The 27,920-nt window shown below is 35.3% G+C and overlaps 1 protein-coding gene across 4 annotated transcripts in view; it reads right to left on the bottom strand.

The window, feature by feature from the left end:
* The window catches only part of ATRNL1 (attractin like 1), an 831,070-nt gene that overhangs the window by 602,674 nt on the left and 200,476 nt on the right, over window positions 1–27,920 (bottom strand). For 2 of the 4 annotated variants that reach the window (XM_002808513.4, XM_015148255.3), the window contains exons 18-19: window positions 19,717–19,935; window positions 2,863–3,000 (exon numbers count right to left, since the gene is read on the bottom strand). In XM_002808513.4, the coding sequence (XP_002808559.3) occupies window positions 2,863–3,000; window positions 19,717–19,935 (357 nt within the window). The remainder of the gene's footprint in view (window positions 1–2,862; window positions 3,001–19,716; window positions 19,936–27,920) is intronic. The other 2 variants (XM_015148256.3, XM_015148257.3) reach the window with 2 other exon arrangements.

Here is a 27,920-nt window from a genome sequence, read left to right as displayed (position 1 = left end):
CAAGTACTATGGAGAAAAGTTTCGAGTTCCTCAAAAAACTAAAAATTGAGCAATCATGATCCAGCAATCCCTTGGCTGGATATAAACCTTAAAACTAGGACATTGGTATATCAAAGAGATACCTGCACTCCTATGTTGCAACACTGTTTTCAATAGATAAGATTTGGAAGCAACCTAAGTGTCCATTAACACAGGGGTCCCCAACCCCTGGGTATGGACTGGTACCAGTCTACTTCCTGTTAAGAACCGGCTGCACAGCAGGAGGTGATCAGCAGGTGAACAAGTATTAAGGCCAGAGCTCTGCCTCCTGTCAGATCAGGGGCGTCATTAGATTCTCACAGGAGCTCAAACCCTGTTGTGAACTGCACATGTGAGGAATCTAGGCTGCACACTCCTTATGAGAATCTAACTAATGCCTGATGACTGAGGTAGAATAGTTTCATCCACAAACTATACCCCATCACCATCCCATCCGTGGAAAAACCATCCTCCCCAAAACCACTCCCTGATGCCAAAAGTGTTGGGGACTGCTGTATTAACAGATGAATTGATAAAGAAAATGTGGTATATATTTTTTATGGCATTCACCCATAAAAAAGAATGAGATCCTGTCATTTGCGACAACATGGACAGAACTGGAGATCACTATGTTAAGAGAAATAAGACAGGCGCAGAAAGACAAACATTGCATGTTCTCACTTATTTGTGGAATCTAAAATTCAAAACAATTGAATTCATGAACACAGAGAGTAAAATGATGGTTACCAGAGGCTGGGAAGGGTAATGGGGTGCTGGGGAGAAGGTAGGGATGCTTAATGGGTACAAAAACAATAGTTAGAGGGCTGGAGGGCAGGGGGTATAGTTAAGGAGTACAAAAAATAGGAAGAATGAAGAAGACCTACTATTCGATAGAACAATAAGGTGACTATAGTCAATATAACTTAACTGTACATTTTAAAATAACTTGAAATAAAGAGTGTAATTAGATTGTTTATAACACAAAGGATAAATGCTTGAGCAGATGGTTACCCCATTCTCCATGAAGTGATTATTTCACATTGCATGCCTGTATCAAGACATGTCATGTACCCCATAAATATGTAGACCTACCATATACCCACAAAATTAAAATTTGAATTTTTTTTTAATTAAAAACTTTAAAAAATGGCCAGACATGGTAGCTCACACCTGTAACCCCAGCACTTTGAGAGGCTGAGGCAAACGGATCACGAGGTTAGGAATTCAAGACAAGCCTGGCCAATACAGTGAAACTCCATCTCTACCAAAAATACAAAAACAAATTAGCCGGGTGTGGTGGTGGGCGCCTGTAGTCCCAGCTACTCGGGAGGCTGAGGCAGGAGAATCGCTTGAACCCAGGACGCAGAGGTTGCAGTGAGCCAAGATCACATCACTGCACTCCAGCCTGGGCAACACAGCGAGACTCTGTCTAAAAAAAATAGAAAAAAAATCAGATAGTTGCACAACACTGTACATAGTTAAGTGTCTGTTGTGGGTTTCACTTTGTTAAAAAGTCATTCTCTAGAATTGGAGTTATGGTTAGAAGCATTATATAAATGCCAACAAATATATTAAGTAAATTACAGAATGAACTAATTACATATGGGCATGAAAATACGTTGAAAAATATATCTAAAATAATTGTCATAAAATTAAAATAAAACATACACAATTTTATATTAAATACATGACAGTTTACAGAGACATACAAATTGTAATGTGAATGAAAACATCTCATACTCTGAGTGCATATTAGAGTCACTTGGGAAACATTTAAAAAGAACAATTACCCAAGAATCACCCTAGAACCACAACCCAGATAATGATTTAATTGTTTTAGAAAGTGGCCCAGACATCCATATTTTTAAAAGCTTTCCAGCTGGTTCTAATATGCAGCTAGTGTTAAAAAAAAAAAAATTATCTAACCAAAGTCAGGCTCCACTCCCTCAAATACCTCACATTTTGACAGTCAATGATGTATTTCTGTGGGTGCTATGTAGGCAAACTCCATTTAGAGACGGTAGATTAAAAATTTAAAACACAAGTTCCAATCTAGAGATAATGAAGGATTTCTATTAAATTCTACTTTAAAAGGAAATTATATTTAAAAGTCAAATATCATTTACCGTAGGAGAAAGAAGTGGCAGAATAGAGAGGAAGATGGAGGAAAGCAGGGTTTAGTAAACAAGAATGTGATGATTATGGCTAGCATTTATAATGCTCTTTTTTATGTGCTTCAATTCCTAAGGCCTATATTACATATAATCTCATTCGATCTTTACAACAACTCAGTGAATTATCATCATCTGCATTTTACATATGGGAAAAATAAGACAGTGAGAGGTTAATGAAACAAGGTCATACATTTGAACAGTAACAGAGTTGGGATTTCAGCCCAGAATTGGTTCCAAACCCATACTCTCCTAAATACTATTCCATACTATCACCTTGTGCAATAAAAATCTTACCTGATGTAAGTTAAACACATTTAACTTTTAATTATTATTTCTAAAGTCAAAACAATAAACTACTACTTATTAAAAAACTATCAGCAATGATTATTTTTGAATAGTGAGATAGTAGTTTTTTTCTTTTATCTGTATTTGATAAATTACAATAAGAAACATGCCTTCATCTTGAAATAAGAAAAAGGAATATTTTTGAAGCAAGTATATTACAGAATTTTTACAGTTCGCAGTTTCTAATATATATTACTTTAGAAAACATATCAAAACTGAATAAAAACTTGTCTGTAGTAATATATATTCTCCACAACAGGCGCTGCTTTCTTAATTATCTTTTCCTTAGTAAAAATACACTAAAATTTGCTTAAAAGAAACTTACCTGTACACTGTCCTCCATTGGTTGGATCTCCATAATAACCTGGCATACAATCTTGACACTGCTTTCCTGTGGTGAGATTTTTACACTGTTCGCACACATTATTATTGATGCAAGTGCTATGTCCATTACACTGGCAAGCTAAAGGAAACAGTAAAAAGTATTACAAATATCTAACATAATATCAAGTATAATAGTTATCAAAACAAAGAACGTATCTTAAATAGCTGGATTGTAAAAATGTCCCAAAGGCATCTTCCAAGTTTTGCTTAAAAATTAATAACACATATAGCTCAGAGTTTTATGCAAGATAATGTGTACCATAAATCATGTGTTGATATTTTACCTTAACCTCTTTACAATGCTGTGGTTAAAGATGACCTGGAACATAAAAGTTATAGCTAAAGAGGGAATAATCTTTAGCATAATCCTTAAAAATTCGTAATAATGGTATGTCTGCTAAGTTATATAAACACAAGGCTAAATACTATAACTTTGATAAAGAATGCTAAAATTCATCTTTTATATTAACATATAATAAAGAATCAATCAATATAGAAAATTGTGTGCCAACAGATTCTTACTAGAATAAAGTAAACCAATAGTAAAATTATTAAAAACAGTACTTTTGAGCCAGGCACAGTGGCTCACACCTGTAATCCCAGCACTTTGGGAGGCCGAGGTGGACAGATCACTTGAGGTCAGGAGTTCGAGACCAGCATGGCCAACTTGGTGAAACTCCATCTCTACTAAAAATACAAAAAGCTGGCCAGGCATGGTGGTGCATGCCTGTAATCTTAGCTACTCGGAAGGCTGAGGCAGGAGAATCGTTTGAACCTGGGAGATGGAAGTTGCAGTGAGCCAAGATTGTGCCACTACACTCCAGCCTGGGCAACAGAGCAAGACTCCTTCTTAAAAAAAAAAAAGGTACTTTTGAATTAATTTGCATAAATGTGTATCTTCTTTAGGTAAGAAAAACTTCAAGGCTTAACTAAAAGTCTATTTAAGTTTGAACTACACAGAATGAAATATAAAGTATGAGATTGTTTCTATATCTGTATAACTGAGACTTCTATGTTTTGATTTTAATATTACAGCAGACTACAAAAATTTCAGAATAAAGTTCATATATGAAAGCTCCTGCTTTTTGTGCCTATTTGGGACATAAGATTAACTTAGTCTGGTAACTGCTTGGCCAAAAATCATCTTGTCAACCTCATGATTATTTTCACTTATTACAACTATGATAGCAACTAGCATTTAATAGAGCTCTCTCTCACTCCATGAGGAAAGCCAATATTCTGCTGATGCCAATTGTTTGTAGTTGGTATCTGTTCTGATTGGTAAGTGCACATAAGCATCAATTTTTAAACATTGTAAACACCATGCCTTGGCCAGAAAGAGGACCAAATGGTACACATGAATTTTATTATTTAATCTTCAAAACAATGCTATGTGAAAGTTGCTGTGTTTAGGACTGATTCTAAGATGGGAAAATCTAGGTTAAGCAACTACACAAAGTGACACAGCTAATCAATCACAGAAACAAATACATACATGGAACTCTGAATTTAAAAAAAAAAAAAAGGATATTAATTAGCATGCAAAATGGCCTCTTATATTCAGAAAATCTGAAAGTGAGAGGAATTCCCAGGAGGCTAGCATAGGATCATCAAAATAAATTAGCATGTGAAGAAACAGACATACAAAAGAGTAAAACCAAATACTTCACACAAATTCTTAGAGGTGCAACTCTATTGCAATGCATTATAGAAATAATATGCAGTTATGAAAAAAATGCTCATCATCATCTTTATGAAACTGAGAAAAATTATAATATGTTTTTAAACTTCGTATTACATTATGAAACAATTACGAGAAAATTTAATAACAAGGAATAATGTTCACGACAAATCAAGAGAAGCAATTAATACATAGCATTATATTTACAAAGATCACAATGTTAAACTCAAGGAAGCAGAGCAAACAGCAAAATAGGTTTCTCCAACAATCATACCCATGAAGAAACATCAATTTGAATAACCACCTACACATACAATTGCTTTCACAAGGGCTAAAAAAACAACCCAGAATGCACAAGTAAGGCTGTGAAGCCTCTCTGGACTACAGACTAGTAAAAGTATGGTTGATAGTAAGAGAATCAGTTTTCTGTGACCACAGCACCCCATCCCCAAGCCCTTAGAGTACTATATGCAGAAAGGCCTCCAGGACTCAGGGATTCCACACTCAAAAGAAGAAGCTGGAGGTAGGCATTATGCTTCTCTACCATCCTGAACCCCTCCATGGGAGATTTGCTTCTGCATCATCCCATAAAGCGCACCACAAGTACAATGGGGTTGAACCACCTGAGGCCACCTATGGAAAAAAAAGAGAGTAGGGCTAGTAACAGGCAGCACAGAGAACTTGGTATGGCTTACCATCCCTAGCGGAGAGGATGCCACACCACAGAGGATGTTTGTGAGTGCCACAATGTCAGATGGATGGTCTACAATCCTTCATATGTGAGGGTCTGACCCTGATCTCTTACATGGCCTGGGCACCCAATGTGGATCTCCCACGATCACAATGAGTTTGGACCCTGCATTAGACAATCATGTCAAAGCTGGGCTCAGGGCACCTTCTAGCACTAAAATGAAATACAAGGGTCTGCTCAGAATATATCAACAAGGCCACCGAAATAGAACAGTCACAAACAAATTCAGACTGCAATGACTGGAAAAAAAATACCTAATTCATCAAAACACATACAGAGACACATGTAAAGAAGAAGAAAGATTAGCTTGGAAAAGATGGCCTCATGAAATGCCCAAAACAAGGTGGCAATTACTAATCCTAAACATATGCACATAAATCATAGGCAATCAAAGAATTAAAATATAGCTGCTTTAAGAAAAATCAGCAATGTCAATACAACACAGTGGAACAAATGAAGAATTTGTTAAAGAAATTCAACAAATTGAAATAATTTTAAAAATCAAACAGTAATCCAGGAGCTAAAAAGAATAATAAACGAAATGAAAAATGAAGACTTGGCGCAGTGGCTCACGCCTGTAATCCCAGCACTCTGGGAGGCCGAGGCAGGCGGATCACAAGGTCAGGAGATCGAGACCATACTGGCTAACATGGTGAAACCCTGTCTCTACTAAAAATATAAAAAATTAAACAGGCATGGTGGGGGGCACCTGTAGTCCCAGCTAATTGGGAGGTTGAGGCAGGAGAATGGCGTGAACCCAGGAGGCGGAGGTTGCAGTGAGCCAAGATTGCGCCACTGCACTGTAGCCTGGGTGACAGAGCAAGACTCCATCTCAAAAAAAAAAAAGAAAGAAAGAAAGGAAGAAAAAATGCAGTAAAGTGCATCAATAGCAGAATGACAAAGCAGAAGAATCATTGATTTCAAAAACGAGCTATCAGAAAATATACATTCAGAGAAGAAAAAAGACAAGCAATGAGAAAAACACAGAGGTTCTATGAAACAGTGTCAAAAGAGCAAATCTGTGTATCACTAGTGTTCAAAAGAGAATAAAAAATGAAAATGGGGAAGAAAGCTTATTTAGAGAAATAATAACAGAAAATGTCCCAACCTGAAGAAAGATATAAATATTCAAGTACAGAAAGGTGAAAGGTAACAAAACAGATTCAATCCAAATAAGATAACCCTAAGACATATATAACCACTCTCTCAAAAGTCAAAGATGGAGAACACTGAAAGCAGCATGAGAAAAAAAAAGCACATAACACATAAAAGAATTCCAATATGCCTGACAGGAGAGTTACCAGGAGAAACCCCACAGGCCAAGAGAGAGTGGGATGACATATTCAAAGACAACAAAACTGCCTGCCAAGAATACTGTATAGAGCAAATTTATTCATTAGAAATAAAGACATTCCCAGATAAACAAAAGCTGAAGAAAACCTTTGCAACTAGAACTACATTACAAAAAATACTGAAAGGAGTTGTTCAAACTAGAAGAAAAAAATAATAATCTTAATGTGTAACAGAAAAAGTTCAAAACTATAAAACTGACAGGTAAAAATAAATACCTAAACAAATTCAGAATACTCTAACATGGTAATCATGGGTCAAGAAATACTTATATCCCTATTAGGAAGGTTAAAAAACAAAGCAAATAAAAATAATAACAACTAAAATGATTTGGTTAAGGGATAAGCAAAATAAGATATAAATTATGACCTCAAAAATGCAAAATGTAGAAGAGTAATGAAGTTAAAGAATAGAGTGGGTTTTTCCTTTTCTTCAGACCAAAATTAACTTATCAATTCAAAATAGCCTTTTAAAATCATAAGTTTTTTTTTGTTAGGCTCAAGGTAAGCAAAAACCAAAAGGCTATAATATATACACTAAAAATAAAAAGCAAGAAATCAAATCATATTGATAGAGAAAAATCACTCAACACAAAGGGTGGCAGTAAGAGAAGAAGAAAGAAAGAAATGTTCTACAAAACAACTAGAAAACAAGTAACAATATGGTAGTACAAAATCCTTACCTACCAATAACTACCTTGAATGTAAAGGGCTTAAATTCTCCAAATAAAAGACAAACAGTGGGTCAATGAATAAAGAAACAAGACCCAACTACATACTGCCAACCAAAAATTCAATTCACTTTTAAGAATATGCATAGACTTAAAATAATGAGATGCAAAAACATATTGCATGCAAATGGAAAACAAAAGTAGGTAGGATTAGCTATACTTCTATTAGACAAAATAGACTTCAAGTCAAAAACTATAAAAAGAGATAAATGAGGTCAATATTTACTGATAAAGGGATCAATACAAAAGGATAGAACAATTAAGAATTTATATGTAACCCACATTGGAGTAACTTAATAGAGAAAGCAAACATTAATAGATCAAAAGGGAGGTATAGAAAGTAAAACAATAGTAGTAGGGGAATGTTAACACCCAACTTTCAGCAATGGACAGATCATCGGCACAGAAAATAAATGAGGAAACACTGGACATAAACTGAATTTAAGACAAAAATGACTTCACATATGCAAAATACTCCATCCAAAAGCTGCAGAATTCACATTCTTCTCAAATGCATATGGAACATTCTTCAGGATAGCTAATATGTCAGGGAAAAAAGTCGTAATGAATTAAATATATCAAAATCATATGATGTATCTTTTCTGACCATAATGAAATGCAACTAGAAGAAAAGAGAAGGAACTTCAAACACTGTACAAATAGATAGAAATTAAAGAACATGCTCCTAAACAGCCATGAGTAAATTATAAAATTGACAGTGAAAAAAACAAATGCTGGCATGTATGTGGAGAAAGGGGAACTCTAGACATTTTTTATGGGAATGTAAATTGCTACATCAAAAACAGTTGGCGGTTTCTCAAAACAATAAAAATATAATACTATATGATCCAGCAATCCCACTATCAGGTGTACATCCAAAGGAAATAAAATCAGTATGCTGAAGAGACATCAGCACTCCAATGTATTAATATATTGCAGCACTACACACAATAGCCAAAATATAGAATCAACCTAAATACCAAACATGGATGAATGGATAAAGTGTGAATAAATAAATAAACACACACACACACACACACACACACACACACATAATGAAATATGTTTCAGCCATGAAAAAGGCCATAAAAAAATAAAATCCCATCATCTGGGACAACATGGATGAGTTTAGATGACATTTTCTTAAGCGAAATAAGCCAGGCACAGAAAGACAAATACCACATGATCTCAGTCATATGTGGTATCTTTTAAAAAAAGATCTCATAGACATTAAGAGTATAATGATGATTACAAGAAACTGGAGAGAATAGGAGGGGGGGAGATATGGAGAGGTTGTTTAATGCATACAATGTTACAGATAGGAGGAATACCTACTATGCAATAGAATACAAGAACAGTAGCAAGGTGATTATAGCTAACAATAATGCATTTCAAATAGCTAGAAGAGAGGATTCTGAATGTTCTCACAACAAAGACATTATAAATGTTTAAGGTAATAGATATGTTAATTACCATGATTCGACCATTATACAACATATACCTGTATTAAAACATCACATTGAACCCCATAAAACATGTGCATATTTTGTTTCAATTTAACATAATGATGACAATTTTGTGATGAAATGTATAAATATGCTTATGGAAAAGCTGATGGGTATCTTACTACAGTAAGATTTTTCTGTATTACCAATTGTCTATAATAAATTAATATTATACAATAATGCTATTAAAAACTTTAATTTTATAACATTATCCTTAAAAGCTTAAGGTATTGTTTCACAGAAAATTTACTCTGTGACACCACTAATTAATTCACTCAGGTAAAAACCAAATGTATTGAGTGCCCACTACATGTAAAGACTTAACAGAAGATTTAAAGAAATGGGTTGCTGTAACAACTTCATGAAATTTCTGGGCATTTGGAAGAATCATTTAAAAAAAAAAGTTTTCACATCTGAATGAGACAGCTAAATTTAGCACTCATATCTAACATCTCCCTCACAGATTAACAGTAAAATAGAAAGTAAAGGTACCAGCAATGATAGGCATTAGGGTGACCTACATGAACAAACCTAGAAGGTATTAATCTACAATACCTCTTGATGATAAAAGAGGTTCCCTGGCAAAATGCCACTCAACCCTCCTTTCTGAATAAGAAAAATTCTGAAAACAAAGGTTACTCATAGGGCAGTCAAGAAGCATATCACTGGTATTCTTTCATCCATCTGGCGGAAAGTGTAAACCAAGGAAGCCTGACATGGTCTATATATGATGCAGAAAGCCAGTATACTTTAGACCTAACTGCAGAAAAAATACCTGGTGAAAAAAGTCTGGTAATTGTCACACCTTATAACTAGTATGGTAGCAATGGCAAAGGAGAAAGTATATTATAGGAAAGGGACCCAGGCATAATGGCTGTATCAAATACGAACAAGAAAATGATACATTAGTAAGCCTATGATTATGTTATATTCCCCACTACCAAAAGAGTGTTAGATCGACAGGAAATTTAAGCTTGTACATAAGAGTCTGTTGAGGTTACATTGTTGCTTGAAAGGTTCTAATATCATCTAATATCTCAGTAGCTATGGAATACGAATAAAACTAAAGAGAAGTCATCCATTCTATTTTCTCTAAATTTTAAAACCACTCCAGATGGCTCCTCATTTATGGACACACAAACAGGAAAAAGTCAAAATAAAATATAATGACAACTCAGCATTTGATATGCAAATAAGTACATAGTTTTGAAAAATAGTTGCTCTGCAACAGATGCGCAACATTTAAAAATATCTTTGTGACAATCTTAATAAATTTTAAAAATATACACAGAAATTTAAGACAAAAATTTACCCAAAGCATTTTTTCAATACATATACCACTTTAAAAGAAATGGGAATTATCAGATGCTAGAAATGAAGAAGAGATTCAAAGTAAGAATAGTAAAGCTAAGTTTGAGCTAGCGACCAACTTTTACTATACATGGAATAGACTAATAAGAACTAGGAGGCATGGGTTCCAAAATCCAGCAGACCAAGAAGATATAATTCTTGGCATCCTAAAGGAAGCAAGTTAAACTGAACCATGTTCATAAAGTGATCCTATCAACTGGAGATACTATTTATGAAAAAGGTATTAAAATACTTTACAAGCTCTGCAAAAAGCAGAAAATAATTTTAAGTCGCCTGGGATATGCGTATGAAAGAAAAACATCACTTGTGAGAACTTAAAGGCTATGTCAGGCTTATATGGTAATTTTAAATTCACATCATACATTTGGTGAACAACCCACCAAGTAAAACATTAATATAAACCTGCGCTGCAAACAAAAAAAACCCCACAGATATTGTAAAAGCAGATGTAAATGGCCCTTGTAGATACATCCACAACCCAGGTCATACAAATATACTACAAGAAAGGAATTGGTAAAACTTTTTTTACATAAAGGACTAGACAGCGTTTTATGCTTTGCAGGCCACCCTCTGTTACAACTATTCCTTTCTGCAACTGTAGTGCAAAAGCAAACAAACATAATACACAAATAACTGGGTAAAGTCGTACTTTGATAAAAGTTTCTTTACATAAATCTGCAGCAGACCAGATTTGGCCTACCAACCTTGGTTTTTCAAACCGTGACAAGGAAGAGAAAAAAAAATTCTAAATTAAATCTCAAAAAAAAAAATTCAAAAACACCATAAAAACCAGGAGATTAAAAAAAAGAGAGAGAGAGAGCTGATTAAAACAAATAGTACACATAAAAGATAAAAATAGGTTGGGCACAGTGGCTCATGCCTGTAATCCTAGCACTTTGGGAGGCCGAGTCCGGCAGATCACGAGGTCAGGAGATTGAGACCATCCTGGCTAACACGGTGAAACACTGTCTCCACTAAAAATACAAAAAATTTAGCCGGGCGTGGTGGCAGGCGCCTGTAGTCCCAGCTACTAGGGAGGTTGAGGCAGGAGAATGGCATGAACCTGGGAGGCGGAGCTTGCAGTGAGCCGAGATCGCACCACTGCACTCCAGTCTGGGCGACAGAGCAAGACTCTGTCTCAAAAAAAAAAAAAAAAAGATAAAAATATTCAAAAATAATTAAAGATATAAAAAGTAAGGGGCCAGGCAAAGTGGCTCACGCCTGTAATCCCAGCACTCTGGGAGGCCGAGGTGGGTGGATCACCTGAGGTCAGGAGTTGAAAATCAGCCTGGCCAACACAGCAAAACCCTGTCTCTACTAAAAATACAAAATTAGTCAGGTGTGGTGGCATGCGCCTATAATCCCAGCTACTCAGGAGGCTGAGGCAGGAGAATTGCTTGAACCCAGGAGGCAGAGGTTGCAGTGAGCTGAGATCGTGCCATTGCACTCCAGTCAGGGCAACAAGAGTGAAACTCTGTCTCAATAAATAAATAAATAAATAAATAAATAAATAAATAAATAAAGACAGAGGGAGGGAGGGAGGGAGGGAGGGAAAGAAGGAAGGAAGGAAGGAAGGAAGGAAGGAAGGAAGGAAGGAAGGAAGGAAGGAAGGAAGGAAGGAAGGAAGGAAATAAATCATGCCAGAAGGAAGGAAGGAAGGAAGGAAGGAAGGAAGGAAGGAAGGAAGGAAGGAAGGAGGGAGGGAGGGAGGGAAGGAGGGAAGGAGGGAAGGAGGGAAGGAGGGAAGGAGGGAAGGAGGGAGGGAGGGAGGGAGGGAGGGAGGGAAGGAAGGAAGGAAGGAAGGAAATAAATCATGCCTGAAGAAGAAAGGTATGATGACAATGTCTCATCAAATAGAGAATATCAACAAAGAAATAAGAATTGTGAAGAAATGTACAATAACAAAAAATACACTATAAGAATTCAACAGAAGATCTGAACTGGTAGAAAAATAATCAGCAAGATTAAAGATAGACTGACAGATTATGTAATCTAAAATACAGACAGAACTAGGAATGAAGAAAAGTAAGCAGACCTTGGAAAAACATATGGGACATCATTAATTTTACTATCATATGAATAATAGAAACATTGGAAAGAGAGAAGGGAGAAAGAGAAAAGAAACTAAAAAGTATTTGAAAACACAGTTTCTGAAAACTCAAATTTGATGAAAACATTAACTTACACATGCAAGAAACCTAAAAAACTCTAAATAGGACAAACACAGTAGATTGTATAATCTACAAAAAGACCCATTATAATTAAAATGATGAAAGCAACAACAAGGACAAAATCTTGAAAGAAGAAAGAGATAAAATCATTTCTCACTTACAAAAAAGCCCAGTAATATTAACAACTGATTTTAAATCAGAAATAATAGAGACCAGTAAGCAGTACAATAATATATACTCAAAAGGACAATGCCAACCAAGAATCCTCAATCAAGCAAAGCTACATTTAAGAAATTAGAGAAATAATGACATTCCTAAATATTAAAACATTAGGAGAATTAGATGCTGGAAGGCTAGTCATACAAGAAATACTAAAGGAGGTTGTTCACAGGAAAGCAAGTGACCCAGATGGTAATTCAACTCCATGCAAAAAGAAAAACAGTAGTGGTAACTATTGTGTAATAATAAAACCAGGAAATGCATATTTATTTTCCTTTTTTCTATTACCTGATATTTTAAAGAATTATTTTTTAATATATGTATATAATGGTATTATTTGTCCTATAACCATAAAAATGCAACATCTTTACCAATAAAAGCACAAAATAGGTGAGTCAAGAAAACCTGTGTTGGGCTAAAGATACGATATGATGGTTTGGAGCCACAGGAACAAATAAAGAAAATCAGAAATGGTAAAAAGATTAATATAATATGAGCTATAAATATATGCTTGCCCTCCTTTCATCATTCAAATTCTTTAAAAGATATAATATTATATAAAGTAATAATTTTAATAAAGTACTGTTGGATCCACAACATATATGGATGTAGTAGTAAAAATAAGACAAAAATGAAGAAAAAGAATAGACCTATATGAATAGCATTATTATATCTTACTGGTATTAATATAAATCTGAAAAATATTTTAACAAGTTAAAATGTATATGTTAAAGGTTTCTAGGTCTTTCATCTCCTTGGTTAAATTTATTCCTAAGTATTTTAATTATTTGTAGCTACTATAAATGGTATTACCTTCTTGATTTCCTTTTCTCCTAGTCATTGTTCATGTGTAAAAATGCTACTGATTTTTGTGTGTTCATTGGGCATTCTGTAACTTTACCGAATTCATCTGTCAGTACTAACAGTTTCTTGATAGAATCTTTATGCTTTTCTACATATAAGATCATGTAACCTGCAGACAGGTACAATTTGACTCCCTTCTTTCCAATTTAGATCCATTTAATTTCTTGCTTTTGCCTAATTGCTCAGTCTGAAGACTTTCATGACTATGTTAAACAAGAGTGGTGCAAGTGGGCATCCCTGTGTTGTTCCAGTTCTTTAAAAAAAAAGCTTTTGGCTTTCCCTCTTCGGTATTATGATAGCTATGTTCAGACAAGCGAAAACAGGGAATTCATCACCACTAGCCAAGTCCCGAAACAGACACTTCAGGAAGTGAAAGGACAATATTTGCCATTATAAAAACAAATGAAAGTATAAAACTCCCTGATGAAGCAATGACACAAATAAGAAAGAGAAAGGACTCAAATGTTACCACTACAGAAAACTAAAAAGCCACAATGATAAACAACAGAGAAAGGAACAAAGGATATATAAAACAACCATAAATCATTAACAAAATGCCATAAATAAGCCCTCACATATCAATAGTAATTTTTTATGTAAATGAATTAAACTTTCCACTTAAAAGACACAGACTTGCTAACCCTCAAGTTTAGAGATCCCAGAAGAAGGAGCAGGCACCCATCTGTGCTGTTCTCCAGTCTCCTTGAGTGATATCTCCAGATGCAGGAGCGAAGCAGATGAATAGGGGCTGAAGTGAACCCCCAGCAAACCACAGCAGTCCTACATAAGAGGGACCTGATCATTGAAAGAAAAACAAACAGAAAGCAACAACAACAAAAAAGTCCCCACAAAAAACCCTATCCAAGGGTAAACAGCCTCAAAGAAACAGACAAACTGAAACTCAAACTCAAAACTAGACAAACTCAAGAAGATGAGAAAGAATCAACAACAACAACAACAAAAATGCCAAAAACACAAAGGCCAAAGTGCCTATTCTCCTCCGAATGATCACAACATCTCTCCAGCAAGGGCACAGAACTGGACAGACAATGAGATGGACGAATTCACAGAAGTGGGCTTCAGAAGGCAGGTAATAAAAAACTACACTGAGCTAAGGGAAGCTAAGAACCTTGATAAAACATTACAGGAGCTGCTAACTACGATAACCAGTTTAGAGAGAAACAAATGATCTGATGGAGCTGAAAAAAACAGCACAAGAACTTCACGAAGCAAACACAAGTATCAATAGCCAAAGTCACAATGCGAAAGAAAAAATATAAGAGTTTGAAAATCACCTTGCTGAAATAAGGCATGCAGACAAGACTACAGAAAAAAAGAATGAAAAGAAACAAAGCTTCCAAGAAACATGGGACCTTGTAAAGAGACCAAACCTGCAATTGATTGGTGTACCTGAAGTAGACAGGGAGAATGCAAACAAGCTGGAAAACACACTTCAGAATATTATCCAGGAGAATTTCCCCAACCTAGCAAGACAGGCCAATATTCAAATTCAGGAAATACAGAGAACACCACTAAGATACTCCATGAGAAGATCAAGCAAAGACACATAATCATCAGATTCTCTAAGGGTGAAATGAAGGCAAAAATGTTAATGGCAGCCAGACAAAAAGACCAGGTCACCTACAAAGGGAAGCCCAACAGACTAACAGTGGACCTCTCAGCAGAAACTCTACAAGCCAGAGGAGACTAGGGACCAATATTCAGCATTCTTAAAGAAAATAATTTTCAACCCAGAATTTCATATCCAGCCAAACTAAGCTTAATAAGAGGAGAAATAAAATATTTTCCAGACAAGCAAATGCTAAGGAATTTTGTTACCACCAGGCCTGCCTTGCAAGAGATCCTAAAAGAAGCACTAAATATGGAAAGGAAAAGCTGGTACCAACTACTACTAAAACACACCGAGATATAAAGATCGATGACACTATGAAGAAACTGCATCAACTAGTGTGCAAAATAACCAGAGAGCATCATGATAACAGGATCAAATTCACATATAACAGTATTAATCTTAAATATAAATGAGCTAAATCCCCCAATTAAAAGACACAGACTTACAAACTAGATAAAGAGTCAAGACCAATCAGTGTGCTATATTCAGGAGACCCATCTCATAGGCAAAGACACACACAGGCTCAAAATAAAGGGATGGAGAAAAATTTACCAAGCAAATGAAAAGTTAAAAAAAAAAAAAAAAAAAGCAGGGGGTGCAATACTAGTCTCCGACAAACAGACTTTAAACCAACAAAGATCAAAAAAGAAAAAAAAAGCATTACATAATAGTAAAGAGAACAATTCAACAAGAGAGTTCAACTATTCTAAATATATATGCACCCAATTACAGGAGCACCCTGATTCATAAAACAAGTTCGTAGAGACCTGTAAAGAGACTTAGACTCCCACACAGTAATAGTGGGACACTTTAACACTCCACTGTCAATATTAGACAGATCGAGACAAAAAATTAAGAAGGATATTCAGGACTTGAACTCAGCTCTGGATCAAGTGGACCTAATAGACATCTACAAAACTCTCCACCCTAAACCAATAGAATATACATTCTTCTCAGTGCCATATGGCACTGATCCTAAAATTGACCACATAATTGGAAGTAAAACACTCCTCAGCAAATGGAAAAGAAGTGAAATCATAAACAGTCTCTCAGACAACAGGGCAATCAAATTAGAACTCAGGATTAAGAAATTCACTCAAAACCACACACTTACATGGAAACTGAACAACCTGCTCCTGAATGACTCTTGGGTAAATAATGAAATTAATGCAGAAAGTAAGAAGTTATTTGAAAACAATGAGAACAAAGAGACAAAATACCAGAATCTCTGGGACACAGCTAAAGGATTGTTCAGAGAGAAATTTATAGCACTAAATACCCACATGAGAAAGCTGGAAAGATCTCAAATTGACACCCTAATATCACAACTAAAAGAACTAAAGAAGCAACAGCAAACAAATCCAAAAGCTAGCAGAAGACAAGAAATAACTGAGATCAGAGCAGAACTAAAAGAGATGGAAACATGAAAAACCCTCCAAAAAAATCAATGAATCCAGGATAGTTTTTTGAAAAATTAACAAAATAGAATGCTAGCTAGACTAATAAAGAAGGGAAAAAAAAGCAACAAATAGACACAATAAAAAAATGATAAAGGGGATATGACCACTGACCCCACAGAAATACAGACTACCATCAGAGAATACTATAAACACACCTATGCAAATAAACTAGAAAACCTAGAAGAAATGGATAAATTCCTGGACACATACACCCTCCCAAGAGTAAACCAGGAAGATGTTGAATCCCTGAAGAGACCAGTAACAGTTCTGAAATTGAGGGAGTAATTAATAGCCTACCAACCAAAAACAGCCCAGGACCAGACAGATTCACAGCCAAATTCTACCAGAGGTACAAACAGGAGCTGGTACCATTCCTACTGAAACTATTCCATACAACTGAAAGTGACAGACTCTTCTCTAACTAATTTTATGACGCCAGCATCAACCTGATACCAAAACCGGGAAGAGACACAACAAAAAAAGAAAATTCTGGCCGATTTCCCTGATGAACATCAATGTGAAAATCCTCAATAAAATACTGGTAAACTGAATCCAGCAGCACATCAGAAAACTTATCCACCAGAAGTCAACTTCATCCCTGGGATGCAAGGCTAGTTCAACATATATAAATCAATAAACATAACTCCTCACATAAACAGAACCAAAGCCAAAAAGTACGATTATCTCAATAGATGCAGAAAAGGCCTTTGATAAAATTCAACATCCTTTCATGTTAAAACTCTCACTAAACTAGGTATTGATGGAACATAGCTCAATAATAGGAGCTTCTTATGACAATCCCACAGCCAATATCATATAAAATGGGCAAAAGCTGGAAGCATTTGCTTTGAAAACCAGTATAAGGCAAGAATGCTCTCTCTCACCACCCCTATCCATCATGGTACTGGAAGTTCTGGCAAGGGCTATCAGGCAAGAGAAAGAAATAAAGGGTATTCAAACAGGAAAAGAAGAAGTCAAGTTTCCTCTGTTTGCAGACAACATGATTTTATGTTTAGAAAACCCCATCATCTCAGCCCAAAAACTACTTAAACCGATAATCAACTTCAGCAAAGTCTCAGGATACAAAATCAGTTTGCAAACATCACAAGCATTCCTTTACACCAACAATACACAAGGAGACAGCCAAATCATGAATGAACTCCCATTCACAATTGTTACAAAGAGAATAAAATACCTAGGAATACAGTTAACAAGGGATATGAAGGACGTCTTCAAGGAGAACTACAAAGCACTGCTCAATGAAATAAGATAGGACATAAACAAATGGAAAAACATTCTATCCTCATGGATAGGAAGAATCAACATCGTAAAAATGGCCACACTGCCCAAAGTAATTTATACATTAAATGCTATTCCCATCAACCTACCATTGACATTCTTCACAGAATTAGAAAAAACTACTTTAAATTTCATATGGAATCAAAGAAGACCCCCGTATAGGCAAGATGATCCTAAGCAAAAAGAACAAAGCTAGAGGCATCATGCTACCTGACTTCAAACTATACTACAAGACTACAGTAACCAAAACAGACATAGACCAATGGAACGGAACAGAGACCTCAGAAATACCACCACACATCTACAACCATCTGATCTTCAACAAACCTGACAAAAACAAGCAATGGGGAAAGGATATCCTACTCAATAAATGGTGCTGGGAAAACTGGCTTGCCATATGCAGAAAACTGAAACTGGACCCATTCCTTACATCTTGTATAAAAATTAACTCAAGATGGATTAAAGAGTTAAATATAAAACCCAAAACCATAAAAAAAAACCTAGAAGAAAACCTAGACAATAACATTCAGGACACAGGCATGGGCAAAGACTTCATAACGAAAACCCCAAAAGCAGCTGCAACAAAAGTCAAAATTGACAAATAATATCTAATTAAACTAAAGAGCTTCTGCACAGCAAAAGAAACTATCATCAGCATGAACAGGCAACCTACAGAATAGGAGGAAATTTTTGCAATCTACCCATCTGACATAGGTCTAATATCGATAATTTACAAGGAACTTAAACAAATTTACAAGAAGAAAAATGAACAACTCCATAAAAAACTGGCAAAGGATATGAACAGCCACTTCTCAAAAGAAGACATTTACACAGCCAACAAACATATGAATAAAAGCTCAACATCACTGATCATTAGAGAAATGCAAATCAAAACCACAATGAGATTATTAAAAAGTCAAGAAACAATAGATGCTGGCGAGACTGTGGAGAAATAGGCTCGTTTTTACACTGTGATTCCTCAAGGATCTAGAACCAGAAATATCATTTGACCAAGTAGTCCCATTACTGGGTATATACATAAAGGAATATAAATCATTCTACTATAAAGACACATGCACAGGTATGTTTATTATAGAACTACTTGCAATAGCAAAGTCATGGAACCAACCAAAACGCCCATTAATGATAGACTAGATACAGAAAATGTGGTTCATATACACCATGGAATACTGCATAGCCATAAAGTAATGAGACCATGTCCTCTGCAGGGACATGGATGAAGCTGGAAGTCATCATCCTCAGCCAACTAACACAGGAACAGAAAACGAAACACTATATGTTCTCACTCCTAAGTGTGAGTTGAACAATGAGAACACATGGACACAGGGAGGGGAACAACATGACCAGGGCCTGTTGCGGGGTTGTGGGTGAGGGGAGGGAACTCAGAGGATGGCTCAATAGGAGCAGCAAACCACCATGTCGTACATATACCTATGGAACCTGCATGTTCTGCACATGTACCCCAGAACTTAAACTAAATAACAAAATATTTAAAAAGAAATGAAAGCTAATCATGATATTCCATTAATTCATTTAGCCTATCTAATGATTCTAAACAGAATACCAGCTGTATAACTGAGATAGATATAGTCTATGGAAAAATTTTTTATCTTTGACATTTTAGTCTCATTTTCATTGTTCTTTTCTCCTAAAGCTAAATTCCTTTATTATAAGAATGGAAAACTCCTTCTAGGATCCCTTAAGCAGAAACTGAAATTGTTTCCATCACATTATTATTACCTGGACACTGGATAAAGGACCACTCATAGCTCTTTTCTTTGGGGCAAAGATTGGTGTCAAGAACCATCTCATTGTGGTGCATTCCAATAAGCTTCATTGGTCCCCGTGAAGAACCTTCAATGCAATGTCCTCTTCCTGTATTACTAGGATCATTGCACCAGCCACATCCAGGCTGTTCCAAACACTGTCCACAGGTTCTCAATCCAGAACAATTTTGAGCTGCGTGACAGGAACATTGACAAATATGTTAACCTGACTATACATTCAAACAGAATTATAGGCTAATAAAAAAATAAATATGATCATGATAAAAACAATGAAGGGTCATCTATAGTTAATATAAACATTTTTGCAATAATACTTACAAGACAGCAATTACTAAAAGCAAATAAAACATAAAACAAAGAGGAGATAAACAGGCCGCCATAGGAGTGAAAAAAGGTGTGGTTAACCATGACATGGAGAAAAATAAAATCAGTATTGAAGACTCCTGAAAATTTTGGCAGTACTAGAATTTTTGGGGAGCTCATCTAGGGCCCTACAGACCACCTTTATTATTGTCTGTGATATAAAGCCATGTTAGCTGTTCTTGTTTTGCCTCGTAAGAACCTTCAACAAAAGAACTCTCTGTATTCTGCCTGTGGACATCCAGTGTAAGTGATGTCTGCCCATTTCCTGAGATTGCTGGGCTATATTTGGACTACCTGTTACAGATAATGCTCCTCACAAGGGTCCAAGATACTAGTATTTGGCTACTATGTGATGAATAAACTTAATCTCATCCAAAAACCCAAGCTGGGTGGGAACATGAAAACCTGGTACTCTCCTTCAGCCAGGCAATCAGAGCACACATTCTAATTTTCAGGGCTATAAAACACTCCATGACTCATTTGCTGATACTCAACCTTTGTTGTTGTTGGTTTTTTGTCTTTTTGTTTTTTGATTCAGGTATAACCTATGAGACTCAACAAAGCCTATGAATACGGTAATGTTTGTCAAAGATAAGCAGACATTATAGTCAAAACATCACAGTCATAGCCATTGCTATGAAATACTTTAAACTTTGACTTAACAACCAAAGCATCTTACATTAAGCTGAGAGACTTTTCATATTTACATAGTTACTTTTACTATTATTTAGCTAGGAATAGTATATTTTGTCTTGGGGATTATTTATAAATAGAAGATAGTGACAGACATACAAGGCATATGAATGATGTCTTCTGGTCACATGAAAGAAAAAACAATGGAAGAAAAAAATTGTAGATTTCTGGCAGACTCAATTTCATTGTATGTTAATGGCTTAGCTGCCACTCAGTGTTTAATGCTACTGGAAACAAAAACATTCCTAAGAAAAACTACAAACAACAATGGCACAAATTTCTCAGTGAACATCAGGAACTTAATATCGTTGACTGTGCACAGATAATAGAATATTGGATTTAAAAATTTACCAATTATAACATTATTTGTAGTTGTCAATCCTTTGAGGGGTAAGGATCTCATACCTTCATAGGAAGGTAGAGACTAAGTACCATCTCCTGTATTTTCTTAATAAGAAATAAAAAAGGAAGAATACTCTTTGAGTCATTAAATAAAAGTGGCTAATGTTAAATTTGTAGATAAATAATTCATTGACACAGAGTCTTCCTTTAAAATCTTACATTTTTTCAACAGTACACAGTGCTAAATAACACAATTTTTTAAATCCTCAGATAACTGAACATTTACTATTTACCATATCCCTCCTTAGTTTTGTTGGTTTAAAATACTTATCATATATCTATGGTTAGTTAACCCACAGTATTGCTAACTAGTTTATTCTAATTGTTTTCAAAAGTATATTGGGTTACTATGCTATCAATAGGACACAAGGGAAAATATCTAATTAGTAATATTGGCTTGGCATTCCAATTATTTACTATCATGTAATGATTTGTATCATATATCATGTGAGGAGAAAGTAAATCTTTAGTGAGACTCACCCTTAATAAATCAAATTTTTTAATATTGTTATACAGGTATTTCCTAAGACAGTAAGTTTTATTTTAAAACTATCTTTTTTTAAGAAAGGATCATGATACCTGCTTTAGCAACAGCCAGATTTTACCTGTGGACACCACCTATTGACCTAAAGTCTGAATTGTTCAACCCAGTGAATAAAACACTGGGGAAAGAAAAAATAAATAAATAAAAAAGTCACACCACTGGCAAATGAAATAAGCTTCATGATACCTCTGCCATTCCAACCCCACAGGAGACAGTGAACCTGCTTATAAATGGAGCACATCACTACTACATCCAGCATCTGAGAAAGCCACCATGAAAAGGCCCTCTATAACCAAGGAACTCATACAGAGTCCTCACGACTAAAAGCAACAAGAGCCAAATTAGATTAAAATAAACTACAAACATTAAAGTCACATCCTCAAGGGGAAAAAAAGAAATGAAAAAAGCACAGTTGAATCAAAAATAAATTCAAAAATAATTATAAGAGCCCACAGAAGTAAGAAGGGACCAGAAAAATAATTCTGGCAATACGAAAAACTGGAGTTTTATAATATCGCCAAAAGATCAAACTAGCTCTTCAGCATAGATCCAAACCAAGATGAAATCCTTGATTTGCCAGACGAAGAATTCAGAACTACTATGTTACTCAAGAAGATAAAAGAGAAAGGTGAAAACCAACATAAGAAAATTTTAAAAAACAATTCAGGATATAAGTAAAAATATTAACAAAACATTTAAAAAAAAAACTTCTGGAAATGAAAGGCACATTTAGAAAATTGCAAAATCCAAGTGGAAAGTTTTAACAATACTTTGTCTTAGACAAATACTACTCTAAGACAAAGTAGAAGAAATAATTTCAGACCTCATAGACAAAGCTTTTGAATTATACCAATCAAACAAAAATAAAGAAAAAATAATTTTAAAAAGGAACAAAGTATCCAAGAAATATGAGATTAGGTAAAACAGGCAAACCTAAGAATCACTGGTGTTCCTGAGGGAAAAGAAAAAGAAAAACATTTGAAAAACTTATTTGAGGGAATAACTTGAGAAAGACATCCCTGGCCTTCCTAGAGATTTGGACACCCAAATACAAGAAGCTCAAAGAGCTCCTGAGAGATTCAGTGCGCAAATGACATTACCAATGTATATAGTCATCATTCTATCTGAAGTCAACATGAATAAAAGAATTCTAAGAGCACTAAGACAAAAGTATCAGATAATCCATAAAGAAACACCTATCAGACTAATAGTAGATTTCTCAGCAGAAACCTTACAAGCCAGAAGGGATCAAGGTTCTCTATTTACCCTCCCTAAGCAGAATAACTGCCAGCCAATAATTTTGTATCCAGCAAAACTAACTTTCATAAATGAAGGAGAAATAAAGTCCTTTTGAGACAAGCAAATGCTAAGGATTTTGTCACTAACAGACCAGCCCTACAAGAAAAGCTAAAAGGAGTTCTAAATCTGAAAATGAAAGGTCAATATGCACCAGAACAGAACCTCTTGAAAGTATAAAACTCACAGGGCCTATAAAGTAATAACACAATGAGGAAAACAAAGTAACTAGGTAACAATCAACATGATGACTAGAAATGTACCCCACATCTCAATATTAATGTTACATGTAAATGGTATAAATGCTCCACATAAAAGACATAGATTGGTAGAATGGATGAAAAACCACAAACGAAATATCTGCTATCTTCAAGAGACCCATCTAACATTTAAAGATTCTTATAGACTCAGGTAAAGGGGTGGAAAAAGATATTCAATCCAAATGGAAACCGAAAGCAAGCAGGAGTAGCTATTCTTGTATCAGATAAAACAGGCTTTAAAGGAACAACAGTAAAGAAAAAAACAAAGAAGTTCATTATATAATGATAAAAGTATCAATGCAACAAGAAGATATTACAATCTAAAATATATATTCATCTAACACTAGAGCTCCCCAAATCATAAAACAATCACTACTAGACCTAAGAAAGAGATAGACAGCAGCACAATAATGGTGGAGGACTTCAACACTTCACTACACAGATCATCAAAGCAGAAAGTCATCAAAGAAACACTGGACTTAAATTACACTCTAGAACAAATGGACCTAACAGATATTAACAGAACATTCTACCCAAGAACTGCAGAATATGCATTCTTCTCATCAGCATATGGAACATTTTCCAAGATAGACCATATGACAGGCGACAAAACAAGTCTCAATAAGTTCTAAAAAATAAAAATCAGCCAGGCATGGTGACTCATGCCTGTAATCCCAGCACTTTGGGAGGCCAAGGTGGGTGGATCATGAGGTCAGGAGTTTGAGACCAGCCTGACAAACATGGTGAAACCTCGCTCTACTAAAAATACAAAAATTAGCCAGGTGTGGTGGCATGTGCCCGTAACCCCAGCTACTCAGGAGGCTGAGGTAGAAAAATTGCTTGAATCCGGGAGGCGGAGGTTGCAGTGAGCCGAGATTGTGCCACGGCACTCCAGCCTGGGCCACAGAGCAACATTCTGTCTCAAAAACAAACAAACAAAAAATATCAAAATCATATCAAGTATCTTCTCAGACCATAGCAGAATGAAACTAGAAATCAATCCCAAAAGGAACCTTCAAAGCTATGTAAATACATGGAAATTTAACAATCTGCTCCTGAATGATTTTGGGGTTAACATTAAATCAAGATGGAAAGTTTTAAATTGTGCAAAAAGAACAATAACTGTGATACAAGTTATCTAAACCTTGAATATAGCAAAAGCTGTGCTAAGAGAAAAGTTTATAGCACTAAGTGCCTGCATCAAAAAGTCTGCTAGATCACACACTGACAACCTAATGTCACATCTCAAGGAACTAGAGAAATAAGAACAAAACAAACCCAAAGCTAGCAGAATAAAATAAATGACAAATATCAGACCAGAACTAAATAAAATTGAAACCAAGAAAATACAAAAGACCAATGAAATGAAACGTTGTCTTTTTGAAAAGATAAAATTGATAGATCATTAGTTAGATTAACAAATAAGAGAGGATTCAAATAAGTTTAATTAGAAATGAAAATTGAGACATTACAAACAACATCACAAATACAAAATATCATTTGAGACAACTCTGAACACTTCTATGCATACAAACTAGAATATCTAGTGGAAATGGAAAAATTCCTAGAAACATACAACTCTCCTAACTTAAATCAGGAAGAAATCAAAACCCTGAACAGATCGATAACAAGCAGTGGGACTGAATCAGTAATATAAATTTGCCAGCCAAAAAGTCAAGGGTCGGAGGATTCACAGCCGAATTCTACTAGATATTCAAAGAATTGGTACCAATCCTACTGAAACTGTTGCAAAAGACTGAGAAAGGAAATTTTTCCTAACTCATTCTATGAAGCCAGTATCACCCTGATAGCAAAATCAGGGAAGAAAATAAGAAAACCACAGACTAATATCCCTGATGAACACAAATGAAAAAATCCTCAACAAAATACTAGCAAGCTGAATCCAATGGCACATCAAAAAGATAATTCATCATGATTAAGTAGGTTTCATCCCAGGGATGGTTCAACATATGCAAGTCAATAAGTCAATAATTATGATTCATCATATAAATGAATTAAAAACAAAAGTGATATGATAATCTCAAATAATTACAGGAAAAGCACTCATTAAAATCCAGCATATCTTTATAATTAAAAACCCTCAACAAACTAGGCAGAGAAGGAACATACCACACAATAATAAAAGCCATATATGACAAACCCACAGCAAACATCATAGTGAATGGGAAAATGTTGAAAGCATTACCTCCAAGTACTAGAAGAAGATAGGTAGGCCCACTTTCATCACTTCTATTTAACATAGTACTGGAAATCCTACCCAGAGCAATCAGGCAAGAGAAAGAAATAAAGGGCATCCAAATAGGAAACAAGGAAGTCAAACTATCCTTTTTTGCCAATGATATGATTGTATACCTAGAAAACCCTAAAGACTATGATGTGATTTTATACTGTATACCTAGAAAACCCTAAAGACTTTGATATGATCATATACCTAGAAAACCCTAAGGAATCCTTGTCCAAAAGGCTCCTAGATTTGATAAATCAATTCAGTAAAACAATGTACACAAATCAGTAGCACTGCTATACACCAAAAATGACCACCCTGAGAATCAAATCAAGAACTCAACCCCTTTTACAACAAATAAAATATCTAGGAATATACTTAACCAAGGAGGTAAAATATCCCTACAAGGAGAACTACAAAACACTGCTGAAAGAAATCATAGATGACAAAAACAAATAGAAACACATCCCACACTCATAGGTTGGAAGAAATGATATCATGAGAATAATCACACTGCCCAAAATAATCTACAGGTTCAATGCAATTCCAGTCAAATCACCAACATCATTTTTCACAGAATTAGAAAAAATAATCCTAATATTCATATAGAACCAAAAAAGAGCCTAAATAGCCAAACCAATCCTAAGTAAAAATAACAAATCTGGAGGCATCATATTACCTGACTTCAAATTGTATTATAAGACTATGGTAATCAAAAGATACATAGAAAAATGGAGATACACAGAAAAATGGAACAGAATAGAGAACCCAGATATAGAGCCAAATACTTACAACCAACTGATTTTTTGGCAAATTATACAAAAACATAAATTGGGGAAAAGACACCCTATTCAATAAATGGTGCTGAGATAACTGGGTCAACACACGTAGAAGAATGAAACTGGATCTATGTCTCTCGCCATATACAAAAATCAACTCAAGATGGATTAAAGATTTAAATCTAACACCTGAAACCATAAAAATTCTGGAAGAAACCTAAGGAAAACTCTTCTGGACACTGGCATAAGCGATTTTGACTAAGACCCCAAAATCAAATGCAACAAAAACAAAAATACATAAAAGGAACCTAATTAAACTCAAAAGCTTCTACACAGCAAAATAGATAATTATCCAAGTAAGCAGACAACACACAAGACAGGAGAAAATATTTGCAAACTATGCATCTGACAGAGGACTACTATCCAGAATCTACAAGGAACTCAAACATATCAGCAACAAGAAAACAAATAATCCCATCAAAAAGTAGACAAATGACATGAATAGATACTTGTCGAAAGATGATACACAAATGGCCAACAAAAGTGAAAAATGTTCCACATCACTAATCATCAGGGAAATGTAAATTTAAACCACAATGAGATATCACCTTACCCCAGACAAAATGGACATTATTAAAGGGTCAAAAAACAATAGATGTTGGCATGGGTACGGTGAAAAGGGAAAGCTTATACACTGCTGGTGGTAATGTAAATTATTACAACCTCTATGAAAAACAGTATGAAGGTTTCCTGAAAAACTAAAAGTAGATCTACCATTCAATCCAGTAATCCTACTGCTGGGTGTCTACCCAAAGGAAAATAAGTCATTATATCAAAAAGATACCTGCATACATGTGTTTATCACAGCACAATTCACAACTGCAAAGATATGGAACCAACCTAAGTGACAATCTAGTGACAAGTGGATAAAGAAAATGTGCTATACGTACACCAGGGAATGTTACTGAGCCATTAAAAAGAAGAAAATAATGTCTTTTGCAGCAACTTGGATGGAGCCAACAGCATTGTTCTAAGTGAAATAACTCAAGAATGGAAAAACAAATAGTATGTGTTGTCACTTATAAGTGGGAGCTAAGCTATGGGTTCACAGAGCCATACAGAGTGGTATAATTGACAATGAAGACTCAGAAGAGCAAAGGAGGGAGATTAGGGATAAAAAAAAAAACCTATATGTTGGGTACAATGTACACTACTCAGGTGACAGGTGCACTAAAATCTCAGACTTCACCAGTATACAATTCATCCATATAACTAAAAAACAATTGTACCCCTACAGCCACTAAAATTTTAAAAATTAAATTTAATTTAAAAAATAAATAAGACCAGGCGCGGTGGCTCATGACTGTAATCCCAGCACTTAGGGAGATCGAGGCGGACAGATCACGAGGTCAGAAGATCAAGACCATCCTGGCTAACATGGTGAAACCCCGTCTCTACTAAAAATACAAAAAAAATTAGCCGGGCGTGGTGGTGGGCTCCTGTAGACCTAGCTACTCAGGAGGCTGAGGCAGGAGAATGGTGTGAACCCAGGAGGTGGAGTTTGCAGTGAGCCGA

This window comes from Macaca mulatta, chromosome 9 (assembly GCF_049350105.2).
Source record: "Macaca mulatta isolate MMU2019108-1 chromosome 9, T2T-MMU8v2.0, whole genome shotgun sequence".
Taxonomy (NCBI): domain Eukaryota; kingdom Metazoa; phylum Chordata; class Mammalia; order Primates; family Cercopithecidae; genus Macaca; species Macaca mulatta.
Note: the sequence above shows the minus strand (reverse complement) of the source record. Positions and strands in the feature narration are given on the sequence as shown.